The sequence below is a fragment of the Micromys minutus genome (genome assembly GCF_963924665.1).
Source record: "Micromys minutus genome assembly, chromosome: 8".
Taxonomy (NCBI): Eukaryota; Metazoa; Chordata; class Mammalia; order Rodentia; family Muridae; genus Micromys; species Micromys minutus.
The window spans coordinates 26,218,378-26,233,967 of NC_137977.1; the positions used below are offsets into that span (position 1 = coordinate 26,218,378).

General features: G+C 45.9%; 1 protein-coding gene across 3 annotated transcripts in view; it reads left to right on the top strand.

Annotated features, from left to right (window-relative positions):
• ARHGAP26 (Rho GTPase activating protein 26) overlaps positions 1–15,590 on the top strand; it is a gene marked incomplete at its 5' end in the record, with an annotated part of 370,628 nt that overhangs the window by 92,567 nt on the left and 262,471 nt on the right. For all 3 annotated transcript variants that reach the window (XM_080920301.1, XM_080920302.1, XM_080920303.1), the window contains 3 exons: positions 7,657–7,752; positions 9,418–9,479; positions 12,921–12,992. In XM_080920301.1, the coding sequence (XP_080776427.1) occupies positions 7,657–7,752; positions 9,418–9,479; positions 12,921–12,992 (230 nt within the window). The remainder of the gene's footprint in view (positions 1–7,656; positions 7,753–9,417; positions 9,480–12,920; positions 12,993–15,590) is intronic.

Genomic DNA, 15,590 nt, shown 5'->3' on the forward strand with positions numbered 1-15,590 from the left:
TTATTTACTATTTCCTCTAGTATATGAGTTCAAGAGTTTAATCCAATTTTCAGATTACATCTCTTAAACTTTCTTCATTCTGTTAAAAGGATGAACTAAATATCCTTATTTTTTAAGTAGCTGGTGCCTTACTATAAAGGAGCAGCAAATCCAGATGCAAAGCACATGGTCATCTTAAGACAGTAACCGTCACTTGTTTTCCACTGAAAATGGCAAATTCTTCCCCGGACCCTCATCATAGTGGCTGCGATGGACCACGGAGGTGGTGAGCCTTCAGATACTCTGGCCCTGCTGGAAGTTCAGTGAGGGATGCAGAGAGAGAAGGCTGAAGAAATGGCCTGACCACTTCACCTTTCTTCATGACTTTGCTATTCAGAGCAACCTTTCTACTCTTATGTGAAGATTTGGTTCCAGTTTCTACAGGGGACAATGTCTAGATTCTGTCAGGTAACATGAAAGCCCTTCTGGTGGTTCATTCAGACCTTCCTCTGCAGTCCCTTTAACCTGTCTGTTTCTGACAGTTCAGTTTGTTTGTTTTTGTATGTTTTTGCTCCAGTTTTACTTCAGAATACCTTCCTAAGCCTGCCTTCTGCCCACATCTCTTGTTTTCTGTATATTCAGACAATACTCGGCTCAAGCATTCTCTGTTCTTCCCTTTGCGTTGTTGGTGTCTCCTGGGTCCCAGCTTAAGTAACTCCCAACCTGTACTCTGTAGCTGCCCTTCTCTCTGATGGCCTTAGCACATGCTAACTTAATTATGGCTTTGTACAGATGAGACCCTTATGCCTTGAATACTCTTTAAGGACATGGGACATGTATCTTCTATTTCTACAAATATATTGACACTGGAGCCTCAAGCATTTGTGTACAGTAGGCACTAGAACACAGAGGGACCAGGTTACCTATACTACCGGATTGATTGACGTGACCTTTAGAAGGGTTAAGCCTTTCTGAGCATCAGTCTCCCCAGCTGCAAAACGGAAGGAAAAGAAAACCAAGACAAGGATCTTGAACACAGGCGGCAAGATTTCATCACAATTCAAAAACTGTATCACAGTTAGAAATTCATAAACTAATGCATAATTAACTAATACATAGTTTTGGTGCATATTAATGTGAGCTCAAGACTCCGTCCTTTTCTTTAGGAAAATTTGATGCAGGTAGAATTTATTCAATTCCCTCATCTTGGGAAGAGTTGCACCCTTCCTTCTTTGACTTAATTTCATAATAATCAACTCTGAACATTTTATTAGCTTTGCTACTACAATCCTAACCCAATTCTTTCGGGTCAGTGCTGGCTCTCGTCCCACTTGGGAAATACAGATTTAGGGAATGGCTTTAGGAAAATCACACAGATGGATAATCAGAGTACACATCATTTAATGTGGTTGGCTGATGTGCTTGCGTATCATCTACTTTGGTGAGAAGAGAGGTGCTCCGAGTTGATCCCAGCTAGATCTGGAAGAATAATAAGCCATTCATTGTTGGCAGTGACTTCTTCTTCTTCTTCTTCTTCTTCTTCTTCTTCTTTTTTTAACAAATCAGCAAAGTTATTCAGTGTCTTACTCTCAGTTTTTTTTCTCTTTTTTTAAAATTGGATATTCAAGGGTTATCCCCTTTCCCCTCACTCCCCTCCCCTCCCCCCTCCACTTGCTTCCATGAAGGTGCTTCCTCTCCCAGCCACTTTCTTTACCTCAGTGCCTTGGCATTTCCCTATACTGTTAAAATATGCCTTCACCGGACCAAAGGCCTCTTCTCACATTGATGCCAGAATGCTATCGGCTACATATGCAGCTGGAGCTGTGGGTCTTTCCATGTGTGCTCACTGGTTGGTGTTTTAGTCCCTGGGAGTTCTGGAGGGTTTGGTTGGTTGATAATGTTGTTCTTCCCATGGGGTTGCAAACCCTTTCAGCTCCTTCAGTCCTTTCTCTAGCTCCTTCATTGGGGTCCCCTTGTTCAGTCTGATGGTTAGCTGCAAGCATCGTCAACTGTAACTGTATGACTCTGGCAGAGCCTCTGAGGAGGCATCCATATCTGGCTCCTGCCAGTCAGCACTTCTTGGCATCAACAATAGTGCTTGGATTTGGTGGCTGCATATGGGGTGGATCCCCAGGTGAGGCAGTCTCTGGATGATCTTTTCTTCAATCTCTGCCCTGTATTTCCTCCTGTGAGTGTTTTGTTCTCCATTCTAAGAAGGACTGAGGCATCCACATTCTGGCCTTCCTTCTTTTTGAGCTTCATAAAGTCTGTGAATTGTTTCTTGGTATTCAGAGCTTCTTGAAGCTAGTGTCCATTTATCAGTGAGTACATACCATGTGTGTTCTTTTGTGACTGGGTTACCTCACTCAGGATGATATCTTTAAGTTCCATTCATTTGCTTAGGAATTTCATAAAGTCATTGTTTCTAATATCTGAGTAGTACTTAACTGTGTAAATGTACCACACTTTCTGTATCCATTCCTCTGTTGAAGGACATCTGGGTTAGGCAGTGGACTTCATAAAATATATCCTCTCTAGAATATTCCAGATAACATCCACTCTTTGAGTATCAGAGCATCTCTTCCCATGGAGGCTAGGTACCTCCTATGATTAGAATTAAGCATCCTCAGGTTATTTCATCAAAAGGGCAAGGATCTTTCTTAGTTACTGGCTGATGTGGTTGATCGCCACCTAGAGGGCATAGGTAGCACCTTGTGTCACAGACTCAGATGAATTCTTGTCTGTTTCTGAAATTCAACATAGTCTTTCTTGCTGATGTAATAGAGGGATTAAGGGTGTAAAATGGCTTCTAGTTTATCTCTTCAGGTCCTTGGTAGAAAGTGTTATTCAATGCTCCTCCTGAAGGTGGCTCTCCCTTTAGCCTTGTGAGAATTGTCCTCACTGACAGTATGAGAGGAGGTGGTCCATTTAAGTGGTAAGCACATTCTGTATACATCAGGCTCCACACAGGTTCCCATTAGTCTGAAACTTTTTCTGACTTACTTAATCCCTCCCACCCCTATCTAACAGGGAGTTGGGAGGTTTACCTTCATTGAGGGCTGATGAATCTTTGGAGGTCTCCACTTCTGGGTTTTTAAAGGAGACCTGAAGGGTGTTCCTTACTGGCTAGCTTCCCCTAGCTTGCTCAGCCTGCTTTTTTATAGAACCCAGCTCTACCAACCCAGGAGTCGTACCGCCCACAGTGGGCTGGGCCCTCCCACCTTGGTCACTAGTTGAGAAAATGCCTTACAGCTGGATCTCATGGAGGCATTTTCTGAACTGAGCCTCATTTTCTTGTGATAACTCCAGCTTGTGTCAAGTTGACACAAAACCAGCCAGTACAGGACCCTGGACATCCTTTATATGTTATGAGATGAAATCTCTTAGGGAATGGCTTCAGAATCATTCCAAATGCAGAGTGATGAGGCAGATGAGGGGACCTTTAGTAAGCAAGGCCTGGGGACTTTGGTGCTGAGCTTTCTGTAGCCAAGAGGGCAAATCCTAGTAAGTTCTTAAGAGTCTCCTTTTAGGAACTACAATCACTTTCTACATTTGGAGAGAAAGATGTGACTAGTGGAAATTCTCAAGATAGTTAGATGCAATTAGAGTAACTTTGGGGGGCACATAAATGCAGCATATCTACCAAAATGAAATGTAATTATAAGGTTACCTTGAGCTCTTTTATTATGTGGGTATATACACGTGTACACAGTTAGGTTAAGTTTTACACAAGGAGGGAGATTGGATCGACTGTGCTGTCACTGATAAAGTGAAATTAAGGTGGTTTCCTAAAGTGTTTGGAAAATAATGACACACCTTCTGTTCTAAAGAAGCATCACACTTGTGTTCAAGCGTCTTGATTGCTTTGCATAGGAGTATTTGCTGAGGCGGGACTTCGCATCCTCTGAAGGGAAGGGTGGCCTGAGTGAGTAGGTTTGGGAGCAGTTGCTCAGAAGTCCACAGCTTTCCTGTGCTTATTTTCCTCATCCCCGAGAAGGTCTTGTCTTTCTTAGATGCAGGCAGTACTCGTGTTGTGCTTCTCTGCCGGCTTTCTGCCCTCCTGCAACAAGTTATGCAAAGAAAACATCACCGATCCGGGCTCCATGCTGCGTCTTGTGCTGCTTGAACATGAACCAGCAAGGTTATGTGAGCAGGGACCAAGCACCCAGCCCCAGCCCTTCAGGCCTTCTTACTGGAATGTGCATGTTTGAGTCTTGTTTCTATGCAAGTGAAAGCTCCAGCAATCTACCGTTTGAGAATTAAACACCCCAATTGTTGATTTAGAATAGGTATATATTAAGAAGCAGTGATTTTTGAGTATTTTCACTTTATATCTTCACCATTGTCCCAAACACCACAGAGCGGCTATATTAAGGGGCTAAGCAGTATGGAGTCCCTACATACTCCAGGGACCTCAGTCCAGAGGACCTGATGAGTCACAAGTATGCAAAATGCTTTTATAGTAGTTCTCCCTCACCTGTGGGACACCCCTGGCCCCCCAGGCTCCATCCATGATGCTTTATGACTAATCTGGGGTCAGTTAACATAGCTAATAGATAGGTAATCTGGATTTGAACCCAGGAGCCAAAGCTGGTTGGGGTAGAAACAAGGGTTTGGGATGTTCATTCAATAACAGGCATGTCATGGCATGCAAGTGGAGAAGGCAGTTCCTCGAATTAGCCGGAGGTGCTGCGCTTCAGGCCAGGCACAGCTTCTGAGCAGGCCAAACAACAGGTGTCTACTGTGGTTTCCCGGAAAGACATCTCTACTAGGTCCAAGGCGAGAGCTCCTTTCCAGGTTCCAAGCTCTCTGGAAATCTCATTGCATTCAGCCGTCCTCCCTGGCCTAGAGCCCTGTATTGACTTAGGCACACCTCATTACCTCATCCTCCACCAGGCCCAGATCTAAGCCTGTCATCTGCTGTGGGCCACCAGACAGTGAAATCAGGTTACCCCGCGCCTGTAACCTGGCAAGGCAGCACACCTTTAGAAGGCCCCACAGAGGCCCCGTTGTTCGGTACAAGCCGATCCTTCATCCTTGCTGGCAGCTGCTGGCTGCGCAGCCTTTCAGGTACACTCTGGAAGCTCTCCCAAACCCAGTCTGCATTTCACTCTCTACTTTGTTGAGGTGACTGTCAGCATAACTCTTTCTGTTAGGAAGGCAGAGGATGGCCATGCAGAAAGTGAAGTTGTTCTACTCCCACACGCTGCTGCTCAGGCCTTGTCTCGGGAGCTCTGGTCGAGGCACATCTGGACGAAACAGTGGCTGCAGCCACACTTAGATTTGTTGTGCTGTGCTTTGAGGCTCCCGGGATCCTTCTCTTCCACTTCTTGTTTTCCTCTCTTGCCTGTCCAGAGTCTGGAGTTTCTACCCTCCCCACAGCGTTCTGACCCTGAGGCTTGCCGGGAGTGAGCTATGTTCTGAAGGAGACCCTCTGTCCTTTAGAGAGAAGTCTGGTGTCCCGTCATGTTTGGACCATTTATTAAGGACTGTTCAGTGAAAGCCTCTGTACCAGGGAGGGATTTGGAATTGGATCCTGTGCTCTTTCCCACCCCTGAGTGCCTCCTATTGTGTCGGAGAAGAGGGCTTTGCCTAGGACCCTTGTCACCTGAGCTGTGGGAAGATGGTCCGGGATCTATTCAGTAGCAGGAGCTCCAGACTGAGGACAGCAGCACCCCCTGAGCCCCGTGACCTTTACTAACAGCTCTGGTTTGGAAGGGACCCCAGAGGCTGGGTTTGTATACTGTGCCCGTTCGCTGTTTGTTCAGCAAACACCAGGCAGATTGCATTTCACATAGCAGAAGAGGCAAACCAATCAAACCGTGGGAGCTGTCAGTCTTAGACTTAAGGGAGAAAGTGGGAGCAAAAGAGGGAAGTGCGGAGGGTCAGGGATACTTTAAGAAACACAGTTGTTTTAAAATTACAATGTAATTACCTTGTTTTCCCCTTCCCTCTTGCCCTCAGTCGTTCCCTCCCATGTGTCTTTCCTTGTTTTCTCTCAAATTTTATGCCCCCCCTTTGAAAATTATTCCCCTCCTTCTCTCTCTCTCTCTCTCTCTCTCTCTCTCTCTCTCTCTCTCTCACACACACACACACACACACACAGAGAGACACACACACACAGAGACACACACACACATTCATGTGGGAGTTAGGGTCTGGGACAGTTGGAGAACTTGGGCCTTGTCTGTCTTTAGTTGGAGGAGGAAGCCAGGTGTGCAGGCGTAGTGTGTGTGTGTGTGTGTGTGTGTGTGTGTGTGTGTGTGTGTGTGGTATCCGTCCCTGAAAAAAGCTATAAATAAATCTACCATATGACCTTGGGCATATGCCCTCAGGACCTGGCATCCTACAGTCCACAGATACTTTCTCAACTGTGTTCATTGCTGTTCTATTCCATAATAGCCAGGGAGTGGAAATAACCTAAATGGCCTTCAACCGAGGAAAGGGATGCTTTTATTTAGCAAGTCACGTTGATCTGGAAAGCCAGACCCTCCCATCTTATTAAATCCAGGCCTCGTTACCAGTTGTGCCTCCTCTTCCCCTCCGCTGGGAGATTGAACTTAATGCCATTTCCCCTTCAATGTGGGAAGCCTGGATAGATGGTAATTTGAATGATTAACCTAATCTGCAGGAAGGCTGCATGTGGAATTCAGTTAAGCAGTCTTGTCTGTCGGGTCACTTGAATGTACCTTGGTGATTTCATGCCCTGAACAGAAGCCGAGGGCTCAGGAAGGATCATTAGCTTTTATTACTGTCTTAAAGGAAAGTTTAGTTTTAAATTTGACAAGGGCCCCGGAGAGTCTTCATGATAGATACCATGTGTGGGGTTGGCTTCTTAGGAAAATCCCGGTAGAAAACATCGGTGGGGCTTTATTCTTCTGGTGGCTACGGGAACTGATTGGAAATTTGTCAAGCAGTGGGCGAGTGAAAATGGGTCTGAGGGTCGGAGAACTTGGGCCTTGTCTGTATGTAGTTGTAGGAGGAACGCAGGCACACTTACGCCTTGAGACAAGACAGGGCAGCACTGGCTCTTCTTTCGGATCTACAGGATGTGTTCCAGAGTCACACTTGGGGCAGCTGTGCTGACCACATAGAGGGTTTGGCAGCAGGGACCTGTAGGTACAGGGAATGATGCTGTTTCTAATGTTGCTTCTCAGCCAGGCTTCCTCCCTGGTCTCCGGAAGTGGGAATATTCCCAGATGTCAAATGGAGACAATGTGACTCAGTGTGTGGTTATGAAAAGCAGACACAGGATTACAGCTTGTATTAAAACATACATGCATGCAAGCATACATACATACATACATACATACATACATACATACATACATATATATAGTACAGGGCCTTGTGCATGCTAGGCTAGCACTTTATGACTAAACTGTATCTCCATCCCATAAGATTTGAATTGTTAAAGCAACTGCAATAAAAAAAAAAGTTAACTTCTGGAGCAAATTAAAACTTTATATATAAAATTTTAACTATTTGTATAAAGTATATAATATATTGTTGTATAAGCAGGTATTTGCTCTTTTGAGTTAACATTTCTTCTGTGAAATGGTCTCAGGAACAAACCTTGCTAAATATACACAGAAGGGCTTAAAAAAGGGCAAGGAGTAGGAAGGCCAATTTAACTTCAGTAATTTGTGTTTTTCTCTTCTTTTCCTTCTTTCTTAGATTTGTCTTCAGCAAAGCGGAAGTTTGCAGATTCCTTAAACGAATTTAAATTTCAGTGTATAGGAGATGCAGAAACAGATGACGAGATGTGTATAGGTAAGTGACAACCTTACGGAAGATGAAAACATTTGCCGATCACCCCGGCCAGCCTCTCCCTGGGCTAGGACGCCCACAGGTGGGGGAAGAGCACAGATGTGTGGGTCAGGATGGGGCTTCTCCCTGCGCTGGCCCCGCTCACTGGCCAGTGGCTGGAGGAAGCTGGAGTTCTGTAATGAGCCGGGTTCTGGCTGGTGTTGCGACCCTTCTCCTTTTCACCCCTTAATCCAGCCACTGCACCAGGAGCCTGGGACAAGAGTGAATGCAGGTGTGGGGGAGTGGGTCAGGGTTACACAGTGCAGGCTAATGGACTGACATAAGACTGGCACTGTGTTTTAGTTGATATATATATACATTTTTAAAAACCTAGTTAGCATGTAAATGAACTTATCTCAAGTTCCCCTGTTTTATTTTTGTTTCTTTACCCTTTTGAAATTTCACAAATTTGATCTAGGGGCCTCCCATTCTGGCCTGGTAAGAGGTGGCTGGAGCCAGCTAACCGTTGCCGCCTGCAGGGCAGGAGCAGGGCTCGGTTGCTGGCTCCCTGTGTCCCTGCCCTGAGAGGCTGAGGTGAGCTCCGGTGTATCGCCATGCGCTCTGCCCCCCTCTCCTGTCCCTGCTTCCTCGCAGAGGCGGCTGTGTACGAAGCACTGGCACAGCCAACACACATCACTCTGCTTGGTCTCATGGTCTGCTTTTCCCCCTTACATCGGGCATCTTAGCTGATGCCATAAAGGGAAAACGAATTAAGAAGAAAAGGGCTGGGATTGTAGCCCAAGGGTAGAGCATGTGTTTGTGTAGGTTCTGGGTTCAGTTTTAGCACCAAAGAACTGAAAATTGAGAAACCTAACGTTCATTAGTCCATTAGATTTTTTTTTTTTTTTTGAGTCTTTTGCCAAGCAGAACATCAGGATTTGGGTATGGGCAAAGACAGCTGGGACGTAGTGGAAAGCAATGAAAATGTACCCTTGGTGTAAGTCCACTTGCCCAGCATTGCACAGGTATCCTAACGATCGGGGCTCTTTCACTAAGTACCTGCTGCCTTCATGGTACTGAAAGGAAGGCTCTGGCAAAGCCCTTCTGTGTTTGACTGCTGTGCTGCAGGCTGCATTCTGTCAACGAGTGGCTTCAGAACTCAGGGAGAAGGAACCCAAGGAGATGCTGGAAATGTGACTTCTGTTGCCCACAGAACTATTTGTTCAGTGGTCATGCGCCTCCCCACAAAGGTTGGATTCTGATGCAAAAGACTGAAGGTTAAATCCTGGACAGGAAATCCTTTGACTCCTTAGTAGAACTCTGCCCTTTCCAGCCTCAGGCTGGGAGCCTGCCAAGCACCTCACCAGTCCTGAGAACTTTCAGGAACAGGCCAGTCTTTTCTTTGGAGACCTCCTTCTAGCTGGTGTTCCAGGTGCAATTGACCTGCATTTCTGGGCCATCCCACCTTAGTGGTTAATGATTAGAGATTGAGGGAGCCTGAGGACAACAGTTGACGTTGGGTGTCTCTGTGAAGAAAGGGATTGAAAGCTACAAATTGCTCTTACACACCCATCCATCATGGTTGAAATCCATAAGTTGCTCTTGCACACCCATGCTGATTAAAATCCATAAGTTGCTCTAATACAACAATTGTGCAGCTTTACCTCATGGCCTCTTTCCTCCTTCCAGCGAGGTCTTTGCAAGAATTCGCCACTGTTCTCAGGAATCTCGAAGATGAGCGCAGTCGAATGGTGAGTATCCTGGGCTGCTCTCGGTCCCAGAGAGTCTCCATACATGGAGAGAACAAGGAATCTGTTGTCAGAAGACTCTGCCTCTGGAGTACTTGGAGGCTGTGAACCTTGGCAGATTTTGAAGCTTTCTGTGGCTGTTAGAGACTCACTAGCGCATAACTTTGGACGAGTGTCGTTGTTCTAAACACTCACTGTAGATCTGGGGAAGTGGTTTAGTCAGTAAGGCACTTGGTATATAAATGCGAGAACCTGAATTCAGGTCCCCAGCATCCGTGTAAGAAGCTGGGTTTGCTGCTGCACACCCGTAATCCCTGTGCTAGCCAGTCTGTCTGTCCAGCCAAATGGGTGAGTTTAGGTTCAGTAAAAGACTCTCTCAAGAAGTAAGGTGAAAAGGTGGATAAATAACTGAGAAACACACACACACACACACACACACACACACAGACATGACTTTAGGGAGGTACTTTTGACTGGGTTACCTTTCAGAAACCTGGCAGAAAGGGAAAGCATGGCTCCCAGTGCGCTCCATTTTCCCCATGCCTCCTCAACCCTGCCCGGTGTTAAGCATCTGAAAGAAGACTTCATTGCTTTGCTCTAATCCCAAGGCACCTGCCATGTATGTGGCAGCCAGAAAATACAACCCGGCAAAGGAATGCACCCATGGCAGCTGCTCAGAGACATATTCTGCAAATTTAAGAAGCAGATGCTGACCTCTAGGTTCCAAAGCAGTGCTTTCAAACTAGTATCTGTCGTGAAGTCCTTAATGGGTGAGAGCCCTTTGTGTTCCCTATATCCCCCAGGTAGCAGGAATAAAGTCTGATCAGAAGTCCCCAGAAGGCTGTGCACTGGCTTGTACCTGGGGTGGGGGCTCACCTCCAGGCAGGTAGTGACAGAAGGACGCCAACAGTCGGAGCATCTTTTTTCCTTTCCCGTAACAGTTCAGACAGCATGGCCTAGCAGCAGAACAGCATATCTCACAGATGCTGTGCAGCCAGAGCCTGGCCTGTTCTCTGTAGCTCCCGTGATAACTCTAAAGTCCCATCTACAGCAACCCCATTTTCCAGATGAAGATGCTGAGGTTTGCCAGGGCTCACATGGTTAATAAGCTGTGCAGTCTCGATTCAAATCCATATTGGCATTATACCAAAAGATGTGGAAATTTCTTTAAGACTCCCAAAGGTACAGAAGCCTCCCATCCTTAGCCCAGCAGAGACTCTCCCTCTTGTGTGATTACTGTGGTTTGCTTGAACTCAAACTGGACCATCAGTGGCAGTGGCAGGTGTGGTGGTGGGTAGGTGGGGGTGAGAACTTGAGTGTGCATTTGCTGATGCCTGAGAAAGGGAGATGGATCTTCTGAGTCTGATTCTTGGTCCTGTCAGTATTTGGGGCCAGGGTGTGGTAAGCAAGTTGCTATGGCCCGTGGTTGGACTATACTTCTGTAGTTTCATTATTAGTATTTGGCTGTCACAAGGCTCTTCCCACTCTGGGAGAGCTTTATCATTAGTTCAGCTCGGCCAGGCTCAGCAAAGCTCCACCCTTTTTGGGAGAGCTATGGTTCTGTGAGATAGATATTTGGCCATCCATTGTGTTATCTGAACATTCGCTTCATTTGGCAGATTCTGCATTTACCACATGTGCCTGGACAATTACTCTGGGCATCTGTGTGGCTAGTGAGCATGAGTTCCTTGTGGGTAGAGATGGCTCTCTGTGTTCTACCGTCAGTCCCGATACTCCCTACTGTCTGTGGTCTCATTCGAAAGATGAGAACACAGGTCTTGCTGAGATTAGAAAAGGCAGTGCTTATAGTCCCAGATGAGGACCTCTCTTGGTTCCCATGAGCAACTGAGTGCTGGCATATTCCAAGTCTTCTTAGGGATAGAATCTCAGCTTGGGTGCCTGCTGAAATAACTTGGGGGTGGGGTGGTACTTCACAAACATTGATGTCTGGAACCAGGACCAGAGACTGTGTTGTTGGTTTAAGGTTGGCCTGGCTACAGGGATGTGTGAATGATCTCCCGGCGATTCTCATGTGCAACTAAAGTTGGAAACCACTTATAGATGGGCTCATGTGCCCTTTTGAGCTTCAGAAACTTGCAAATGGTTTGTGGGAAAGACTTACGCAAATCCATTAAACAGTGCCAGTTAGCAATAAAAACCAGATAAGTTTAAATCTGTTGCCGCAATGTTGCGCTAATATGTACTCTGCCTAGGTGAGAGCTTACAAAATTAAGAAACAGGCAGATGGGAATAAATATGGAGACCGGCCCTTCTTTGTTCCTCCCATTGCCCGGTCAGTTCTTCACTGTGTTCGTCGAGAGTCTCTGGCATTTACTGCCTGGTGGTTACGAAGGGCATGCATTTAGAGAAAACAGTGCTTTGTTGAAGTGAGATTCCCGAAACGGTTAGTTGAGAGACATGTGAGCAATGAGTAAAGACTGTAAAATATTGCACTGCTTTAGAAAAGACTGTAGAATCTTAGAGCCAGAACAATTTGGCCCCCTTATCCTTTGGATTGGGAAATCAAAGCCCAGAGAATTTAAATGTTTTGTTCATGGTCACACACTTGGCAGCTTCTCAAGAAGTCAGTCATTCGGTCCCTTGGTCATTCAGAAAATGTTTGAGTGTGCCTTTGTTTCTGACTTCTTCGGTGCTTTGGGAACACTGAGGGATGAGTGCATATTTACAGGGTGGTGTATGTCTGGAGATAGCACTGAGCCAGAGAAATACCTGGTGTGTCTGTTCTGAAGGGCTGTGTTCATAGAGAGCTTCTCTGAATTACGGTTTTGGAGATCAGGGAAGGTCTGCACAGAGAAGCAACCTTTAAGCTGAAACCTTGGTTACAGTCTGTACAAGAACATCAGCGGGGAAAGCCAGAGGTAAAGGTGCTGAGGTAGCCAGATGTGGTGCATTCGAGGTCCATTGGTGTGACAGTGCATCGGGGTGTGGGAAGCCGTGGCTGAGCACTGTAAAATGAGGTTGGGAGGCAGAGGTCTCTAGCCCCAGTTAATTCCCTACGGCAACTCATGATGCTCCAAGGGTCCTTTCCATAGATGTCCTAAGGTGTTTGGTTCTCAGTGGAGACTCAGTACTGAGGTGCTTTGCCTGAAGCTAGGTGAATGGTGAACTGAAACTTGAAACTTAAACTGCCTCTGTTACTAGGTCCCTACAACCAGTTTGCCTGCCATCTGGATTCACTTCTTTTAAACCCTAAAAAGCTGGAGTTGAGAGGATTTTAAGTTCCAGGCTGTTTTGTGCTCCACAGTGAGACTGTCTTCAACAATAGCAAACTCTTCACAGGAAGGTGGCTGTGTTTGGAGCTTCCACACGGATTCTCTGTTATACAGAGAAACATGGGGAGGCCTGAGGGAACATTTGTGGGAGAGCTGCTGTAAGTCATTACTAACTTGCCTTTGCTCCTCACTTTCTGCTTTTCTTCATCAGATTGAGAATGCCAGCGATGTGCTCATCACACCCTTGGAGAAGTTTCGAAAGGAGCAGATTGGGGCTGCCAGGGTGAGGATTTTGCAAAGTTTGTTCATGTCTGAAAACTGCAGTGCTCTCCTTAGGAAATGTAGGGCAGCAGCCCTTGGAACACAAGAGATCCCAGCTCCTCTGCACTTCGCAAGTGGCTGAGGTGCATCTGTCTGTGGCCACCGCCAACCATCACTCTAGTGTCTGTCACCTGATTGGTGCTAGTTCACAAACCGTTCAAGGTAGAGGTGTCACCTCCATGCTAGGTGGACTATGTGTCTGGACTGTTGACTGACTGGTCAGCCTACTCACTTTTGTAATTGTGAGTGTGGAGGAGGGGCCAAGCTTGCATTTAAACAGTTATGAACTAGGCATTGGGGACACGGGGACTCCTCGTAAGCCTCATTAAGCAAAGCACATTTATTGGTTTGTATGTGTGTTTAGATTTATGCCATAGTGCTCATGTGGAAGGCTGAGAACAACTGTCACACACGGGACCTGGAAAACAAATTCAGGATATCAAAGTTAGTAGCCAGTGCCTTTGAACAGTTGAGCTGTCTTGCTGGCCCTCAGCTCATTTCTTATTATGTATAGAAATAAACACAACTTTGCTCTATTTTTTGATTTTTCAAGAGAAACTGAAAAAAAAACAAAAAAAAAACAAAAAACAAACAAACAAAACCCCCCCAAAAACCAGAGCCTTTTGGGAGATTTCCAGTGGGTAGATATTTTAAGAGAATAGATGTCCTTAGTCTGTGTGGAGTTCATGACTGAAGGCCTGCTTTACCTCAGAGATTACCATTTGTTACCACAGACCTAGAGACACAGCGACCAAACAGCCGAATTTTTTTTCTTTATAATTTAAATTTTTATTGAAAGTACTTTTTTATCATTATATTTGGATCATGGTTTTCCTCTCGTTAACTCTTCCCAGATTATTCCCACATCCCTACCCACCCAAATCTATACTCTTCCCTTCTCTCTTTCACTAAAATCAGACAGGCAATTAAAAGACAAAATAACCTTTCTAAACCCCCAAACAAACAAACAAAACAACCAACCAACCAACCAAAAAAATCTTCTAAAAGTAATATTGAGCTTCTTTTGTGTTGGCCATCTAGTGCTGGGCATGGGGCCTGCCCTTAAGTGTGGTTTGTTTCCCAGTGATACCTTGCTGGAGAAAACCAATTCTCGTACTGTGTTTCTAGAAGAGGGCAGAGGGAAGCCCGTTCCCTCTCCTTGAGTTCAGTTACTAGCTAAACTAGCTGGGTGACCTTCAGCAGAGAGTTACAAGGCCACCTACAGGGGAGATGTTTTCATTGCAATTAATGGCAGCAGAAGACTGTCTCACATTTTCCTGTGTTCTGGAGTTGTGAATGAATTCAGACCTGGCCTCTTGCACCATCTGCAGTGGGGTTAAGGCTAGTGGACGCTCTTAGTGGTCCAAGGACTTGTCTCATGAGTGGCTTGGGCCTGTGTTTTCCTGAGTCTAGACACAGATGCCAGAGGATTCTGAAGAGCTGTGGCAGAGGCGGGTGAGTGATTATTCATAGGGGTGGTGTGTGTGTCTATAGACAGTATAAACTGCCTGTCATCTTTAGCTACTTCTGAGCACAGACCCCCACATATTCTGGCTCTTCTTTGCATTGTTTGGAGAGTTATCACAGTTACCAGGGAGGAGAAGCACCCCCCCTGATGGGGGGGGGGTTAATGTCACAGCGACCCTATGGCAGGAACACGCGCCTTTGCTTACAGGTGGGATGCGTGTCACTAAAGGTTCCCCTGAGGTATACCGAGTCTCCTAGTCACAAATCATTAATAATTAATTTTGATATTTGGAGTGATTTCTCATCCCTCCCCCTTTATCATTTCTTGTTTCTTTTCCAGTATTTTCTCCCTCTCTACCACTCCACAAACCCATATATTTCTATCATAGATCTATGCAAATTTAAGAGAAAACAAACAAAGCTTAAAGACAGCCCAGGGAGCAGTCTCAGAGACACCCGAGGAGCCAGCAGGACTCTTTGCCTGTTTCATTCGGTTGCTTGTTCCTGAAATCTACCTATTTGATGCTAAAATTACTCACTGTCTGTTCTCTGCCTCTGGTTTTGTTGCTATAACATGCTGTTGCATAAGGGCCCTTGTGAGACCTTCCAGGAAGGGGAGTTTGTCTTAGTTTTGGTTTTTTGCTGTTGGGATCAAATACACTGATGCAAGAAGCTTAACGGAGAGAAAGTGTTCATTTTAGCTCACAGTTCCAGGAAACAGCGCATCATGAGTCACAGTCATGTGACATTCACAGTCACGATGTAGAGAGCAGCACACCCTGCTTCTTCCTCCCAGTCCTCACTGTACAGTGCAGGGTCCTACTCTGACAGGCACCTTCCACAGCGGAAGGCTCATAGCTGATCAGCTCATGTAATCAAGACAATCCACCATAGATAAGTTGAAGCCTGTCTTCCAGGTGATTCTAGATTTTGTCAAGTCCACAGTCAGCACTAACCATCACAAAGCCCTTAGAAATTCTTGTGCTAGAGGTAGCTCAGGGATAAAGTGTGATCCCAGATCTTGATGTGGCTGTGGCCCTACGTTTATGTTCCTGAAATGAGCAGGCTGGCTTTTCCTGCACATGCTGTGGAG